This window comes from Arachis ipaensis, chromosome B4, assembly GCF_059453495.1.
Source record: "Arachis ipaensis isolate K30076 ecotype BB chromosome B4, ASM5945349v1, whole genome shotgun sequence".
Taxonomy (NCBI): Eukaryota; Viridiplantae; Streptophyta; class Magnoliopsida; order Fabales; family Fabaceae; genus Arachis; species Arachis ipaensis.
The window spans coordinates 1,041,496-1,058,320 of NC_142439.1; the positions used below are offsets into that span (position 1 = coordinate 1,041,496).

Consider the following 16,825-nt stretch of genomic DNA (forward strand, 5'->3'; position numbering starts at 1 on the left):
AAAAAAATATTTTAAATAATTCATATAGTTAAAAAAAGACATTGAAAATAACTAAAAATTAATTTATATGTTAATATCACTAAAATATCAAAATATTATTATAATTTATCTAAAAAATACTTTATATTTTATATATATAATGTGTCCATATATCTTTTAAGAATTTTAAATTTGTATATCTGTATATCTCATATTGTGTCAGTATCCTTACATCATAGCTAACTGCAAAAACTTTATTCTTGACAAGTTCTTGATTTTATATGCTAACATCTCACCACTCACCCCACAAACTCATATTGGGTGTAAAGTCAACTTGAGTTTGCCTTTCAATTTCTCACCAGTAGTTTAAGACACTAGCTGCAAATTACTTGCATAGTTGTCAGAACGGAACGATTAAGCTATTGATTTACTAATTTATTGATTTAATCGATGAATTATTGATTAAACCGGCAGAACCAGTATTACGTAAATTAAAAATATAAAATAATTAAAAATCTAAAATTAAATTTTGAAATATATATCTTAATTAATATTTTAAAAACAATCAAGTTTCAATAAATTATAATCAACAAATTATAATTCGATTATTATTAAATAAATATATACAATTCTAGTTTTTTTCATAATGAAGATTTTTTAATTTTATTTTTATTAAAGTAACTATTTTTTATTGTAATAGCTAACTAATTAGTTTATATTTATTATATTGTTATATACTATATGTATTTATTGAAAAATAATATTAATAAATATCATATAATCCTAAAAAATATAATTATATTGTAATTAATAAAAATATTTGATATTTTATTTATACATGTTTAATAACATTTGTATTAATAATTATGAATAATAAAAAATATACTTAATTTAAATATAAGTGAGCATAAAATTAAAATTATTGTACGTTTTTACTATATAAGTAATAATTAACATATAAAGTAATAAGAAATAACATAGTTTAGTGATAAAAGGAGCATGTAGTCACAAAGAGGACTTATGTTCAAATCACAGATTTTTCGATTGGACCGGACCGGTTGGGAATCTAGTTCATCAATTTTTCAATCGAACTGATCAGTCCGATCTGATTTTTACAGGTAGTAAGTCTTAAATCATACTTTCATAACATTCAAGTTTGAGATGTGTTGTACTAGCTAAATATCTCAACACACTCTTAGCAGCTAAATGATCTTTGTGGCTCAGTTTATCTTGTCAAAATGAGTTGATTGGGATGTAAGTTGAAGTGTCCTCATAAGTAACTCATTTAGTTTTATTTAGGGATATCAAGTTATCTAGAGTGATGGAGAGCTTCAATTCCTTAAAAGAAATTCAAGTCTCCAAGCTCTCCAAGTAAGAAGGATAGATTTGATCTTTCTTCATTGTTTCCAGTCACAATCATATCATCAACATATATGAGTATATAAATGATAAAATTTGCATTTTGTAGTGAAACAAGTGAATAAAGAAGAGTCAGATTTTGTGCTTTTATATTTCAATTTGTTTATTTGCTTTGAATTGGGTATTTCAATCTATTGTTGTTATTGTGCTTTGTGGTCACGGTGTGGTGCGGTGTGATGGTTCTAATGTTTTTGTGGTTGGTGGCAATGTAGGGTGGTGATGGTGTTGTTGATGGAGGGGACAGCATTCAGCATAATACAATAGTTCCAAATGCAAGCTTTCACCTAATAGCGAGTTATGAGCTATAATACTATAGTTCCAATATCAGCATTCAGCATCAAATGTCCAATGTGACAACTTTGACGTTGAAAGGGGGCAAAAAAAACCTAGCATTCCCAATCAAATCAATCATGGCTAGGGTGGCACTGAATGGAGAACATAAGGGACCTACTATAGACTTCAAAATATTAAACAAAGCAATCTCATTAGCAACCACTACTACGCTACACAATAATAATGCTCAAAGCAATGTTGGCTATACATATAAATGCTAGGGCTAACCATCCGGATCTTGACCAAGAAATGGGCTGAAAGCATCTTTAAAAAGAAACCGATCGCCATCATAATCGTCGCAATCGATGCCACTCCCATACCAACCCAAGTCGAGTAAAGCATCGGGCCGTGTGAAGTCTATTTGATTCCAGTTTTCTTTCTTCCCAGAAACATAAGCTGGGTACTGTGTGCCTAGTTCTTGCTTAATATTATGATCTGCCAAAACAATAAAAAAATGTTATCCATGAAATTAAAAGACCCATCTTCAAATAAGCCATGTACAGAAAATCCATGTATTCAAACACAGTTAAATGAGTTGGAATAATAATAATAACAATAATATGTGCTAACCCTGAATAGTTTCAACTGATTGGGGTGCATCCACCAAGCACATGCTAATGGAAGTATAATTGGTTGCAACTGAAGCAGCAGACTGATCTAAGGGGAAATACGGCCCGCCTTGTTCATCGCATTCTGGCTTAGACTTCATGGTTGAAATCTTAACTTCTTTGCGAACACAATCATTGGGTGTTGCTTGAAGTGAATTGTTATTCGCCACTTGTAACTGCTTCGGCTGGTAGATTATTGCTTCCAGCAAACCGCTCCTCTCTGGAGAAACAGGATCCGAAGGAGACGGCTTGGCCGGCGGAGACTGGATCATCGTGTCAACGGACTCAAGTGAGGGAAGTGGGGAAGCAGGTGTGCCCCAGATACCGTGTTGAGTTTCAAAATATTGGAGTGAAGGGAGCTCCAACTTCATGGCCCCGGGTAGGGGCACAGAAGAAGAAGTATTGCCATTTAAGGTTGCATGGCTACCATATGTGTCATCACCATGAAACTGATCGCTGGTGTTTAGAATAGGATCACATGGAGAAGACAATTGAGTATGGTCGGAAATTTTATCACACGTGTAATCACCATACTGTTCAAATATTGGGACAGTATCACTGATACAACTGTCCAAATATCCATATTGCATGTCTGATTCTCGAAGGCGTTTCGAAGGAGGCATCACAGGAAACATGTGATTGTAACCATGGGACGAGTCCGAACTCATTTCAACCATGCTACTTTCAGGTATGTCACAAATTGATGGTCCATAAGATAAACCCGGACAGACTTTGACTAGTTTGAAATCTAACTCCGGTATATCCAGAGTATCCGTCTGTGAGAGATCATCATGCTGGTTGGCTTCATCTCTCAAGGTACCAACATTTACACTTTCTTGATTGCCATGCATCACCCGCAGGCATACATCAGGAGGGTAGATTGGCAGACCAGCTCGCTGCATTCTTTTAATTCTCGTGTTCCAATAGTTCTTTATCTCATTGTCTGTACGCCCAGGCAACTGAAACCAAATAAGTAATTAACACAACAGTAAATACCCACAATTGAAAAATGCAAAAACACAATTGGGTTATCAATACACAGCACACAACTACACAAGTGAAGAAATATTGACTACGAAGGAATGCTACAGAAACCAATGTAGTCAGTACCACTTTTAAGTTCAGTAAACCAATGTAGTCAGTACCACTTTTAAGTTCAGTTTTCAATTCTGTGCCTGGATGTTAAAAGCTATAGATCTTATGCTATAAAGGTAAAAAGTAAAGAGATGTAATGTTTAAGGGATATCACAGACGTCATATTCATCTTAGGTTAGATATTACAGTTAACAATTAATTTGTTTATGTTTTATCCGGTTTTTACATATTTCACTTATGGTATCCCTATTGAGTGATAACTCATCAGAATAAATTCAAGTGCTTATAGTTTAACTACTAAGTTAACAAACATACTCGAAAATTTTATTTCACTCTTGGTGTCTTCATGAAGTAAAGTTTCATTCTTAGAGCCCCGTTTGGGAAGTAGCAGAAGCTTTTTTTTTTTTTTTACACTTTTCAATTATGAAATTGAAAAGTCACAATAAGCGTGTTTGGCACCATTTTAAAGAAAAGCTTTTAACGTCCCAAAGAGTTAATTGACAGCCTTTTGAAGAAGTAGAAATATATGACTTATGACTTCTCCTTCTCCACACACCACCATTTTCAGGGAAGGTTCCATCTGCTAACTGTCCTTCCACCACCATTTTCAACCCTCCACCACTATTTTCAGACAATATTCCAACTGAACCACCTACTGCATATATTCTTTCGAGGTTTTTTTTATCATTTTACCACTCTATTTTTATTATTAAATTTGTATTTAACATTGTGTGTGGTATGAAATCTCAATTTTAATTTTATTTTTTCACATGTGATTTTATTTTTATATAGCTTGCTATTATTTTTATAGTTAGTTATAGCAAGTTCTTGACCCCAACAAAGGAGGAGAGAGTTCTAATAGGAGTAAAAAAAATATAAAACAACAACAAAATATACACACACATTTCACATTTGTTTTTTATTTTCAACTACCATATCATACACAATAAAACAACAAACACTAACTACACAATAATTTCTTTGGCATTGCCATCAAGATTATTGTGAATTAGAATTTTATTACTATTCACCACGTACAAAGAACACCGTTATGGGTGAAGTGAAGTAGAAGAACCAGTTTCTAATGATATTATGTGAGAAGAACCGAATGCTGAAAGCTAGAAAAATGGAACTAATAAAAGAACAAATAAAGAATTAATTGCCTAATCGATTGTAATCTTAGTGATTAGGTTATGTAAAATCAACATTCAATGTTGAAAAGTATTTGTTATCATCATTATTTTAATATCCATTTTCTTGAGTTAAAAAATTGTATTTTTTGAATTATTTATCCAAATGCTACAACTTTAAAATAAGTACTTCTATAACTAAAAATCTAAACACAAAATTTATAAGCTGCTATTAATAAAAGTCCTTGTACTTTTAAGCTGTTCTTCCAAAAGAACTTATTCAAGTTATTTATCCAAATTGGCCTTAGTGTATCTACCCTAAGAAACATTCAAGGAATCTCAAAATAACTATTATATTTTATTAATGCAACATTGAAATTTATCTTTAGCACCCTTGTTGTTTTCATGTAACAAAGCAAATGCAACAAATGCAACAAATGCAAACAATATGTGCATAAATAATATAACAAAACACACAAAGGGATGTTACTACAAACCTCTGCAGCCATCCGTGCCCATTTGTTTCCCATCTTAGCATGAAGCTCAATGATCCGGCGCTCTTCTTCTTCGGTGAATGCGCCCTTTCTTAAATCTGGTCTCAAATGATTTGCCCACCGTAAACGACAACTTTTTCCGCATCTGGCAAGTCCTGAATGCCTTTGAACTGCATTCCAATTCCCTTCTCCATTCTTCTTGACATAATCTACTAAAATTGCATCCTCTGCTGAGGTCCAAGGACCTTTCTTTAAATGACCTTCTCCTCCAATGTTACTTTCACCACTATCCTCTTCAACCGATGAGGATGAGCGGCGAACCTTGGAGACTTTCCGACCATCACACTTATTCGTCATGGTACTCATGGCTCTCAATATACCTACAAAAATATCTGACAAGTTAAAAACCAAAGAAAAAAAAATATTTATTTTTGTCAGAATAGCCAGCACAATAGGAATACAAAAGTAAAAGATATCTGCTTATTGCTTAAAGCAAACAAAGATGATGAGTAAGATTAGGTTACCCTTTTACATCCTATAATCACCCCAAAAAGTGAAACAATTATTTTTCCAACGATTTTAGAAAATCCAAGTAAAATAGCATGGAAAATGTAAGATTTGAAGCAGAGAAATCACTGTTTATTGACAATTATATATCTCATTATGCATGAATATGTTGGTGTAGAAGCAAAGAAAGACAACCTTTATTTCAGGCAGAGAAGAAAAGCGAACGCTCTGTTGTACTTAACTGGAAAGAATGACTGAGAATGAAAGTCAACAAGGGATCACTAGCTTAGCTTTATATGAGATATTGCGACTGCTTCAAAAGATAAGTAGGAAAATTTTAAAATAAAATAAATTAAGAGTTTTGAAATTAGAGAAGTTGTCTTTTAATTTTGAATTATTTTTTAAAGATAAGTTATTTGAAATTTCAAAGATTTTGAAGATGGTTCATAATTACAACTTTATCTGTGATATCATTAGTTATTTATTTTCAAACAAACAAAAAATGTGGTTTTCACAACAGGGAATACAATAAGGCTTGATTGGTAAAGTTTTTTAAGAGCAGAAACACCTTGAGTGCTTTTAAATGCACCTAAAGAAGAGTTTTTCAAAGTTTGCTTGTGTTTATTAAAATTAAAAAATCTAATATAACTTCTTACATTAATTAATATCCAAATTTAATTCTTATATTAATATCTATTATAATATTTTTAAATTTCAAAAGCTATTTTACCAAACACAATTATTGTTGCTTGTGCTTATTAAAAACCATTTTTAATTTAATTTACCAAATATAGATACTACAATTTTTAAAAAAGTTATCTTAAAAGTTATCTTTTAAAAGATAACTTTTGAAAAATAAAAACTTTACCAAATCAAATCTAAATATCATGCATCCATCTTTTTTTTATATAACATTATGACTTTCTCATCCTTCTAAAGTTGCATCTCATCTTTTTTTTTTATTTACTGTTCACACTGTTCTTTGATTTCTCAAATAGTCACTATCCTAAATGAACTGGTATTTGATTACAATTCTCATGGGTACGACAATACAGGTCTACATAGACATAGTTAAGCTTTTTTGCAAATCCAAATCCGATTTAAGGTAACCAAAAGTTGGGTTTAGATTATTAATCCAAATTGGTTTAAAGATAACCTGTTTGATAATAAGTAAAAAAAATTTTAAAATATATTTTTTTTCACTTTTTAAAACAAGTTTTACCCTTTTAATCCATTCTAAAACTAGTGTTATCCACACTAAACTGATTTTATACTCAAAAAAAGCAAGTTTTCTTTACAAATTACAACTATAAAGCTAACTAACAAACTCCAAAAAACAGTACAACAATTTTGCCCAGGTACATGGCAAAAGCTGCAACAAAGTCCATTATTATTTATTTTTCACTTAGAATGAAAAAACAAACCAAACAGAAAAAGTTGAAACACTACAAAAGCGCAAGTTGGTGAATTTATCTCTATTATAAGGTTATCGCCCCAATTCGATAAGTATGACAAAAGCTCTCAAATGTTGACATAAAATTGCACTAAATTGTATGCAAAATAACAAATTACTGCAGTTGTAAAATAACTAATACTAGAACATCACTAGCTTTTCATGTCAGATGTCTATGAATTGCCTGAAGGACAATGAATCATTACCATTTTGCAGAAACCACAAATACAATGCTGTATGGAACTATGGATACTGTAGCAAGAAATGCATAGGTTAACCGGATTCAGGAATATCAATGCAAAACAGAATGCTGTACAGCTATCAGATGAAGCAGAACAAGTTAGATGCTACCTCAGATGAAGTTTGTTTATAATTTATATGACAAGAACAATCACCACAGAACTTTAAAACTACACAAGTTTGGGTTTATTTATAGACATAAATCACCATTTTTGTCAAAATCAATTGCTTTCCTACATTCTGCATTGGCTTGGAGGTAACTGTAAGAACCAATTCTAATATTCTGTTTTATAACATAGTTCTTTTGGTTTCTATTGCTGCTGCTATTTATAAACAGAAATGCCAGGAGACATTCAGAATTTATTGTTTTTTATCACCACTTTTAGCCATGAATTCAATTCCTTTAGTCTAATTATCTAACAACATACCTTAGCCCACACTTTTAAATATTGATGACTAATTAATGACAAAAAAAAAAAAAACAATAAATTCTGATGGTCTACCAGTATTTCTCATCTATAAATTGAATATTCTTAGGAGCCACCCCCTACTACCACTACTACTGTTAGAACCTGGTCCTTCTGAAAACATCCTAATAAATAATCTAAAAAAGATGACAAATTTCTGTACTAATTTACAGTTCACATTTCCAAAAAATCAAATTCAGAAAGAAAAAAAAAACTAAAAACACATTAAAAAAAGGAACATACAAACCCTAAGAGTAGCAAGAAGAAAAATAGAACAGCAAGCAAGAGTGATTGAAGAAATGAAGAAAGAGAAATTAAGAAAGGGAAAAACGGGAAGAAAGCTAACCTTGGCCAACAGAGGGGTGTAGAGAGTTACGGCGGTTGTTGACGTTATTACATCTAGGTCGTCGGCTGTAGGGTGATCTGGTTCAACGGCGGGAGGCCGCAGAGCAGAGGTTTGGAGAGCCGTTTTAGACTCTGTTCAAAGCAAGGGTTTGTTTGTGACTTGTGGGGTTGCTTCATTAAAAGCGGATAAACGGGGAAACAAATAATAATTAATAAGCCCAAACGACGTCGTTTTAAAGAAAGCTTCAAAAAAACAAAGCTCTTTTTTAAAACGGCAATGAAGATATCCAAGACGGCATCAGAGGGAGTGAGAGATGAAGATCCAGCTGAATGAAGATCGCTGCTACAGCTGGCACAGTCAAGGATTGTACCTGAGATTCATGAAACGAGATCATTCAATCGAAAATGATGTTGGCGTTACTTTCGAAGATTGAATTAGTGATGGTGAACGAATTAATTTGGACAAGTCAGAAATCTCATTCAGCTAAAATGTGTCAACTAACCATCATTCCAAATACTTGGGACTCCCAACCTAAATAAAAAGGTCCAAGAAAAGAGGTGTTTGATTTCAGACACTTTTGAAAGATGCGGCACTCAACAATGTGACAAGGCTTCAAGCCTTTAAGTTTCCCATATAAGGTGTGCATGGTTGAAGTATTACTTTATTACAAAGATTCTATTCCCATGGGAATCAAAGATACCTAAGGAAAAGGTGGGAATTGAAATGATGATATTTTGATTTCCTGGAATCAAACTTACTCAAGAATAGCTTTTCAAACTTTGAACCAAATATGAGAATATAATATTTCCATCTTAAAATTTCTAGGAATTATTTATAATTCCTCCAACCACACACACAATTAGAGAAGTTACAAGATCAAATTCTCTTCATGTTATGTCATATAGAAATGTTATTTCGATAGAGAGGTAAATCTTATGTGCGACTTTTGAGCTAGTTATATAAACCATATGTTGTTGGAAGCAAGCAAATACTAATGCAGGATTTTCCAGTTTTTAAGAAAAGTTTGCTAAAAGTAAATACTGAAATTTAATTATTAAGTTAACTACTTTTATGTTTTTTGTCATGACACTAGCTTGGCTGGGGTGTTGTCTCCAGCATTGTCTGGTTTGAAGAGGTTGAGGACATTGACATTGTTTGGGAACCGTTTCAAGGGTAACATCCCAGATGATTATGCTGATCTTCACACATTGTGGAAGTTCATTGGTGATTTGCCTAACATTCGGTTTCTAGATGGGCACAAGAATGGCTTCAATGGAGAGATACCTTCATCCTTGTTTGTAACAATTTACAAAAATAAAGATGATTATGAGTAACAGAGGCCTTAACGGAGTGTGTATAACAGAAAAGTCCAATCAAAGGAGATGGCAACCATCTCTCCTTTTCGCATACACGTTTCTTTTACGTATAATCTACTTTATAAATGTAAAATGCCTTACTCTTCTACCCGATGTAAGACTAAAAGACAGTAAAAGAGTTACTTGAAGTTTCCACTCTTTACCTATTTAATTGCTTAGACACTTCCACTCTAACTTTTCCAATTTGCAAAAAGGGGACCAGTTATGCATGGTGTTCAACATTTTAATTTTGAATTTGGATGTTTTTTTTGTTTTATTTTTTTAGTGTGCCATGAAAGTACAAAATAACTATGCTAAGAAAATGTCAACAATCTTTCTTTTTGTTTATTATTTTTCTTGGTTATGTGTAACTTCATCCGCTTCTAAAATTTATTAGTAAAAACTGTTACCAAAATTTTTGCCTTTGAAGATTAATATGTTTATTAAGTCAGAGAAACTACTACAATTATGAAAAATCTAATAATCTTACATTATTTAACAAATGCATTTACCATTAAGAAAACAAATACAACTATAAATTAGTTATACATAATGATACAGGATGCACCAAATGTTATTGGTTCAATACACAGTAAACTTTTCATTCTTTCTTAACCAATGGGAGTCCAGAACCATCACAAGTAAAGGACCTTTGCTTTGGTTTCGATTCAGAATTTTATGATCATTTTGGCGATGGATCTAGTTCCTCATACATTGAGATCCATGACCATTGCTAGAAAGAAACATGAGTTGTATGTAATTGTTGATATTCATTTCATTGATATTTTCTGAATTAATATTTATTACTATATTAACTGTTGGGGCCACCGTGGGGAGCTCTTGACCATTTGGGAGAATTCGGAGAGGAATCAAGTGAGAGAACTTAAGATGAGAAGACACCATATCAAACTCAAAACCTTAAGATAGTAAGTTAATGGGTCTCTTATCTTATAAACTCCTCACTCTTCCGTGCTTTCTTTGATGTTGGACTAACTTTCAACACTCCTCACACTTGCAATACTAACAATAACTCCGTGCTGATAAATCATTGGAAACTGCAAACAGATGAACTTTCAGTAGAGTTGAGATGTATCTAGGTAGCCACAAGAAGGATAGATCTTTTGTAAATGATAAGGCTAGAGAGAAAAATGTAAGCACTTTCATAAATTCTTTTTCTATTTGTTAACAATGATTGGAGTTATTCTAATGATAATGTCTTTCTCAATTTTCAACATAGGAACAATTAGCTTTGCTCCAAGCTGATAAGGTTCTTCTAATGATGATGCCATTGTCAAATTATTTGGAAAAGGAATGCCCAAATCGTCATTTAGAGATATGACATTTAGGCTATGTTTGTTTTGTTTCTGACAATATGATAAGATAAGACACTAAAAACAAGACATAAAGAGGATAGAGACACAGAATTTAGTATTTTTGTATTTTGTTTGGTGATAAAATAGAACAAATGATGAAAATCTAATTTAATCTCATTTTTTTCATTCAAAAAATTTGAGAAAAAAATATAATTATAAAAAATTAACAAAAATAATAAAAGAAAAAATAAATTGTGTCCCTTGTTAGTATCTTTGTGTCCTTTCTGAATGGATACAAAATACGTCTTTAGACACAATGTCTCTATTCATGTGTCAAACACGATTCTGTGTGTTTCTGTGTCCCTAATTCAATGTCCCATCTTCTATAAACAAATGCAGCCCAATGTTTGTCCATCCTAAATAACGAAATCGACTTCTAGTAGTTTTTGAGGAACTTAGAAATGGTTAAGGTTCACTCATGGAAGTAGAATTACAAAAATGTAAAGCAAAAATTTTGTTATTAAAAGTCCAAGTGACTTACTTCATTAATTATTGTATGAATGAAAAAGTGTCAAATGACTTTTCTATAACTATAAATAATGGAGTAAATATTATATATTCTATTTTTTTAATCAATTTTTCATTGATTTTCTTTTGGAATCTTACAATATAGGTCTACGAACTTTGTTAAAATGATTTTTTGTAATTATTAAATACTTACAAGAAAGCTTGTATGGTTGCCAATACTTGTTTTAGGGCTTCTTTGTTATTCAAGGATTATGTTATTGTTGACACTCATGAATAAAGATCTTTAACAAAATATTTTGTCATCTTTTATATTATAATATATTTTTCTTTATTTTCAGTCTTAGGTTGCAAAATTTTGAATTACTATTGAAGACAAGATAATCTTCTCCTAGCCATAAAGATTAATAAAATGGACCATCCACTACAAGAAAAAATGTTGAATTATCATCAGATTTGACAATAAATTTGTCCGGTAAAAGTTATATAGATTTTAGATTTTTTTATGATTTAATTCATTGTTTAGATCGAAAAAATTTGAAAAAAGAATATCTAAGATTTTTAGATATATCTTAATTGATTAATTTAAAAATACTTGTGAAAATAATATCTTACAACACATTTTTTATTAGGTGAATTCTACCTAACACTTCCTAAAATAACATATAAATTACCTCCTATTTTAAAAGGGATAAATGTATAATTTATTAAAAGATTAGAAACTGGTTTTTTTTATTTTACAAATCAAGTTAACGGTGACCCTAATCCTAAATTCTTCTTCCTCATTCTCTCTCAATGTCACTCAGCAACTCTTCCTCACCATCTAACGGCCGAACTCCAGAGTCCAAAAGTCACGATCGCCGGCTCCTCTGATTCGTCTCGCTAGCTTCGATGCGTCTCCAACACTGCGTCGTGGCGTCTGTGGCTCCCCTGCTCTGCGTCGTCGTGTCTCCTTACTCCGGCGCGTCTCTCGTCGTCCCGTCCTCGTCCTCGTCATCACCGGTGCTTGGACAGAGGATTAGGATACATCTTCTGAAAATGATTTGGGAAAAAGTCATGTTTCAATTTTTAATACTTTAAAAAATTGCATAATTACCCATTTTAAAAACTAATTTAATTATAAAATAGTCTAACCATGGCCTAATAACCAATTAAAAAGTGACACATTACACACGATAAATTACATATTACTTTATAAAGGGACGATAGAATTCACCTTTTTTATTATAGTATAAATTTCACCAAATATTAAAAACTAGATATAAACAAATTTTAACCGAATTAGTAGACATCGTTATGTATTATCTTCTGAATTCATCTCTTTCGTATACAATATTTTAAAGTTTGTTTTGCCACTTCAAAAAGTAAGTGTTTATAAAACGAGAACTAATTATTATAATCTTCGGTTGTTCTCAAGAGTCTAATTCAATCCATTCTCAAGCATTCTCTAATAATTTCAGTAAAGACTTTAAACATGTCTTTATTAAGTGACATGGGAAGACAGTGCATTGCACTTGTTTGAGTTAGTTAGAGCGTTTGAATTGATAAAAAAAAAAAAAAAAAAAAAAACACAGTTGTTTGGGATGTGGTTCCAATATCACGAGCATTCAGCACCAAATGTAACATGTGACAACTTTGATATTGAAAGAAACAAAAATATCTAACATTCCTTAAAAACTCTTTATCCTCAAATAAATGATTGCTAGGGTGCCACTGAATAAAGAGAATTAACATAGTCTTCAAACTATTAACAAAGCAATCTTTTACGATTTATCTATATATATATATATATATATGCTAGTGCTAACCAAAAAATGTGTTGAAGGCATCTTTTCTAAAAGACTTATCGCCGTCGCAATTGACGACGCTATTCTCAAACCAAGCCAAGTCAAGTAAAGCATCGGGCCTTGTCACGTGTATTTGATTCATGTTTTTTTCATCCTTCCCAGAACAGTAAGTTGGGAACTCTGTGCCTAGTTCGTGCTTTATATTATGATCTGCCAAAACAAGAACATAATTTATTCATTAAATAAGTGCATATACAGATAGTCCATGTTGACAAACACAATTAAAAGGGTTTGACTAATAAATAATGATATATGCTAAGGTAAAGTATGTTTTTTGTTCTCAGCATTTTCGATTTTTTTTAAAATATCCTTAACGTTTAGTTTTATTCAATTTCTTCTTTAATGTTTTCAATATGTGTCAAAATTACCAGGTGAAAACTCAGGTGAAATCGATTTCACGTGAAGTCGACTGCACCTGAGTTCGACTGCACCTGAGTTCCACCAAATTACCAATGAACTTTAATTTCATATAAAACTTTAGGAACAAAATTAAAAATTTTTAAGGATAGTTTTGACACAAATTAAAAACATTTGGGACAAAATTGCATGAAATTAAACGTTAAAGATATTTTTAAAAAGGTAAAAACTCAGATGCGACTGTCTGTCGTTAGATAACAATTTAGTCAAATTTGTTAAATCATCTAACAACTTTCGGTTATCAACTTCATGTAAAAATATCTGCACCTGAGTTTTCACCTCTTGAAAAATATCGCAAACCTTAAAGACAAAAAATATACTTTACTCTATGCGAACTAACCCTGAATAGTTTCAACCCATTGAGGTCCGTCCGGTGAGCACATGGTTAGAACGGAAGCAGAAGATTGAGCCAAGGGGGAATACGGCTCCCCTGATTCATCCCATTCCGGCTTACACTTGACTGCTTCATCTGGTGTTTCTTGCACTTGAAAATGCTTTGTTGACTGATACATTATTGGTTCCAACAAACCGCTGCTCAAGGTATCAACAGACTCAAGTGAAGGAAGTGGGGAAGCAGGTGTGTCCCAAATGCCTTGTTGAGTCTCTAAGTATTGGAGTGAAGGGAGCTCCAACTTCATGCCTCCGGATAGAGGCATAGAAGATGAAGAAGAACAACAAGTATTGCCATTTAAGGGATCGCCATGAAACTGGTTGGTAATTTCATCAGACATGTAATCTTCTTCATATACCGGTGCATACTGCATTATTTCTGCTGATTCCCGAAGGCGCTTCGCAGGATGCATGATAGGAAACATGTTGTAACCATAGGATGAATCTGAACTCTGTTCAAACATGCTGTTTTCAGGCATGTCAAAAATTGATGGATCCTCGGGGATCTTAACATGTTTGAAATCTAACTCCGGTATATTCAACGTGTCTGTTTGTGAAAGATCGTCATGCTGGTTGACTCCGTCTGTCAACCTGCCAACATTTTGACTTTCTTGATTTCCATGCATCACCCGCAAGCATATGTCAGGAGGGTAGATTGGTAAACCAGACCGCTGCATTCTTTTAATTCTTGTGTTCCAATAGTTCTTTATCTCATTGTCCGTACGCCCAGGCAGCTGAAACAAATCTTTTTGTTAATTAAATAATAAAAAATAATAAATTTTAGAAAAAAACTCAAAACAGTCGCTGACAATTATCTCGAAAGACGAGATTCTTGACAAAAAACAATTATCTTGGGAGTCTCATTGTCCTTTCGAGGTAATTGTCAGGGATCGGATGGAGTATTCACTCTAAATTTTATTGGTTTATATAATACAAATATATAGACCAAAGCAATATTTTTAGAATATTTATAAACATCAACAACATATATTCATTATTCGAAAAGACTACATATATATTTCAAAATATTCACAAACATCGAATAGCAAAGAAGAAAACATAATATTGAAAATAGAAGGATTAAAAGCTAGAAAAGTAAAGCTAAAAGGAAAACAAGAAAGCTAGGATTAAAGGCACTAAAATTAAAATAGTAAATTATTATCATAAAGCTAGAAAATATATTCAAACCTTAGTTTTCTTGTTCTCTTCTCTATGTAAATTTAGTATTGGTTCATGAGAATTCAGCTTAAAAATGTACTTTACACACAACATTTTTATTAAAATGAAACAAAAACTAAATGCAACAGTAGTTGCATGATATGAATGTTAAGATCAAACACAACATATGGATTTACAACTCGGCTTTGTGTTATTTTGATGTCAGATATTTAGATTAACACATGGGAAAAGTCTAGGGCCAGCAACTTTATTAAATTCTGGCCAACATGTAACCAGCAAAGAAAAGTGAACCATTAGATGAAATCTCACACTATTAAAATCATCATTGATGACTATTTGATAGCTACAAATCACAAAAGTTAGTGCCCCTAGCTCTCCTCTTAACATATATTAAGAACAAAACTTGGGATATATAACACATTTCATTTCATCAACAAGTATTTTTTTAGATTACAAACCTCTGCAGCCATCCGTGCCCATTTGTTTCCCATCTTAGCATGAAGCTCAATGATCCGGCGCTCTTCTTCTTCGGTGAATGCTCCCTTTTTCAAATCTGGTCTCAAATGATTTGCCCATCGTAATCGACAGCTTTTACCGCATCGAGCAAGTCCCGAATTCCTTTGAACAGCGTTCCAATTCCCCTCTCCATGCTTCGTAACGTAGTCTACTAAAATTGCATCCTCTATTGATGTCCAAGGGCCTTTCTTGAAATGACCTTCTCCTTCCGTCGTAGGCTCCTCAACTGATGATGGTGACCGACGACTTTTGGGTACTTTTCGACCATCACCCATGTTCGTCATGCTACTCATGGCTCTCAATGTGCCTACAAAAAAGTACAAGTGTTTTACCCACAATTAAGTCAGTAAAGAAGTAGAGAATCTGGAATTTTGATCTTAAAAAAATTACGATCTTTCACTGTTTATTTCATAAGTGAAATTAGGATATTTCATAAGTGAAATTTAGGGAAAATATGAGAAAAAAATTATTCAAAAGTAAGAAATCACATCTTATATTCTAAAATAAAAATTCAAAATTTAAAAGATTCAAATTCGATAGATTGCAACTCAAAATCAAATTTCTGATATTCATTAATCTAAACAAAAAAAATTGAGTAAGATGATTACTCAGGTCTGCAATCATGAAAAGCTGAAGATGCAATTATTACTTTCACAATTTTGGAAAATCCATCGTTAATTAATGATCTGGAGCATGTAAGATCTAATAAAGAGTCCGTTACTTCAATAAATTAAAAAAAAAATTGAATGTTAAGGATCAAATAACCAAAATTGTTTCAACAAGAGGATTCACCTGAATTGAACTCCAAAAAATTGACATTCACTCATCAACAAAAGAACCGCAATATCTATAACCAGCACAAATTAACATTCACTCATCACTTAGCTACTATGAGATTTTAAGGTAAGAATAACCAATAAACCATTAAGAAAAAGGACTCATTTTTAATCCGAGAGCCATAGGATAATTAAGAAGATTTGGAATCACAATGCTGAAAAAGGAGAAAAAAAAAAAAAAAGAGAAACCTAGAAGAAAATTGATACGAGGAATGACCTTGAAATTGCCGGTGTTTTTCTTTTTCTTTATTTTTTTTTTAATTTTTAATCATTGAATAAAGAAAGAGAGAGTCAAGTGTAGATCCACACATAGAGACAGAAGATAGAGTATGAGCTTACACATAGAAGAAAAGTAACAAGAGAGAAAGAAATAATT

At 32.1% G+C, this 16,825-nt stretch overlaps 2 protein-coding genes across 2 annotated transcripts; both read right to left on the reverse strand.

The window, feature by feature from the left end:
• Positions 1 to 1,676: 1,676 nt before the first annotated feature.
• Positions 1,677 to 8,495, reverse strand: LOC107638344 (transcription factor MYB33-like). The gene is made up of 4 exons (XM_016341577.3): positions 8,072 to 8,495; positions 5,062 to 5,438; positions 2,302 to 3,298; positions 1,677 to 2,166 (listed from the first exon to the last, which is right to left on the reverse strand). Exons 2-4 carry the CDS (start codon positions 5,422 to 5,424, stop codon positions 1,955 to 1,957), a joined length of 1,572 nt encoding a protein of 523 aa, XP_016197063.1. The 5' UTR covers positions 5,425 to 5,438; positions 8,072 to 8,495; the 3' UTR covers positions 1,677 to 1,954.
• Positions 8,496 to 12,986: 4,491 nt separating this feature from the next.
• On the reverse strand, positions 12,987 to 15,916 carry LOC107635824 (transcription factor MYB33-like). The gene is made up of 3 exons (XM_016339386.3): positions 15,556 to 15,916; positions 13,869 to 14,652; positions 12,987 to 13,261 (listed from the first exon to the last, which is right to left on the reverse strand). Exons 1-3 carry the CDS (start codon positions 15,904 to 15,906, stop codon positions 13,068 to 13,070), a joined length of 1,329 nt encoding a protein of 442 aa, XP_016194872.1. The 5' UTR covers positions 15,907 to 15,916; the 3' UTR covers positions 12,987 to 13,067.
• Positions 15,917 to 16,825: the final 909 nt, after the last annotated feature.

Bases quoted from the DNA above. Each gene is read 5' to 3' on its own strand.
- LOC107638344 (XM_016341577.3), bottom strand. From the start codon at position 5,424: ATGAGTACCATGACGAATAAGTGTGATGGTCGGAAAGTCTCCAAGGTT. The intron at 3,299-5,061 runs GTTTGTAGTAAC...ATTTGGTTTCAG, and splicing joins GGGCACGGATGGCTGCAGAG to TTGCCTGGGCGTACAGACAA. The intron at 2,167-2,301 runs GTTAGCACATAT...TTGTTTTGGCAG, and splicing joins ATCAGTTGAAACTATTCAGG to ATCATAATATTAAGCAAGAA.
- LOC107635824 (XM_016339386.3), bottom strand. From the start codon at position 15,906: ATGAGTAGCATGACGAACATGGGTGATGGTCGAAAAGTACCCAAAAGT. The intron at 14,653-15,555 runs GTTTGTAATCTA...GATTTGTTTCAG, and splicing joins GGGCACGGATGGCTGCAGAG to CTGCCTGGGCGTACGGACAA. The intron at 13,262-13,868 runs GTTAGTTCGCAT...TTGTTTTGGCAG, and splicing joins ATGGGTTGAAACTATTCAGG to ATCATAATATAAAGCACGAA.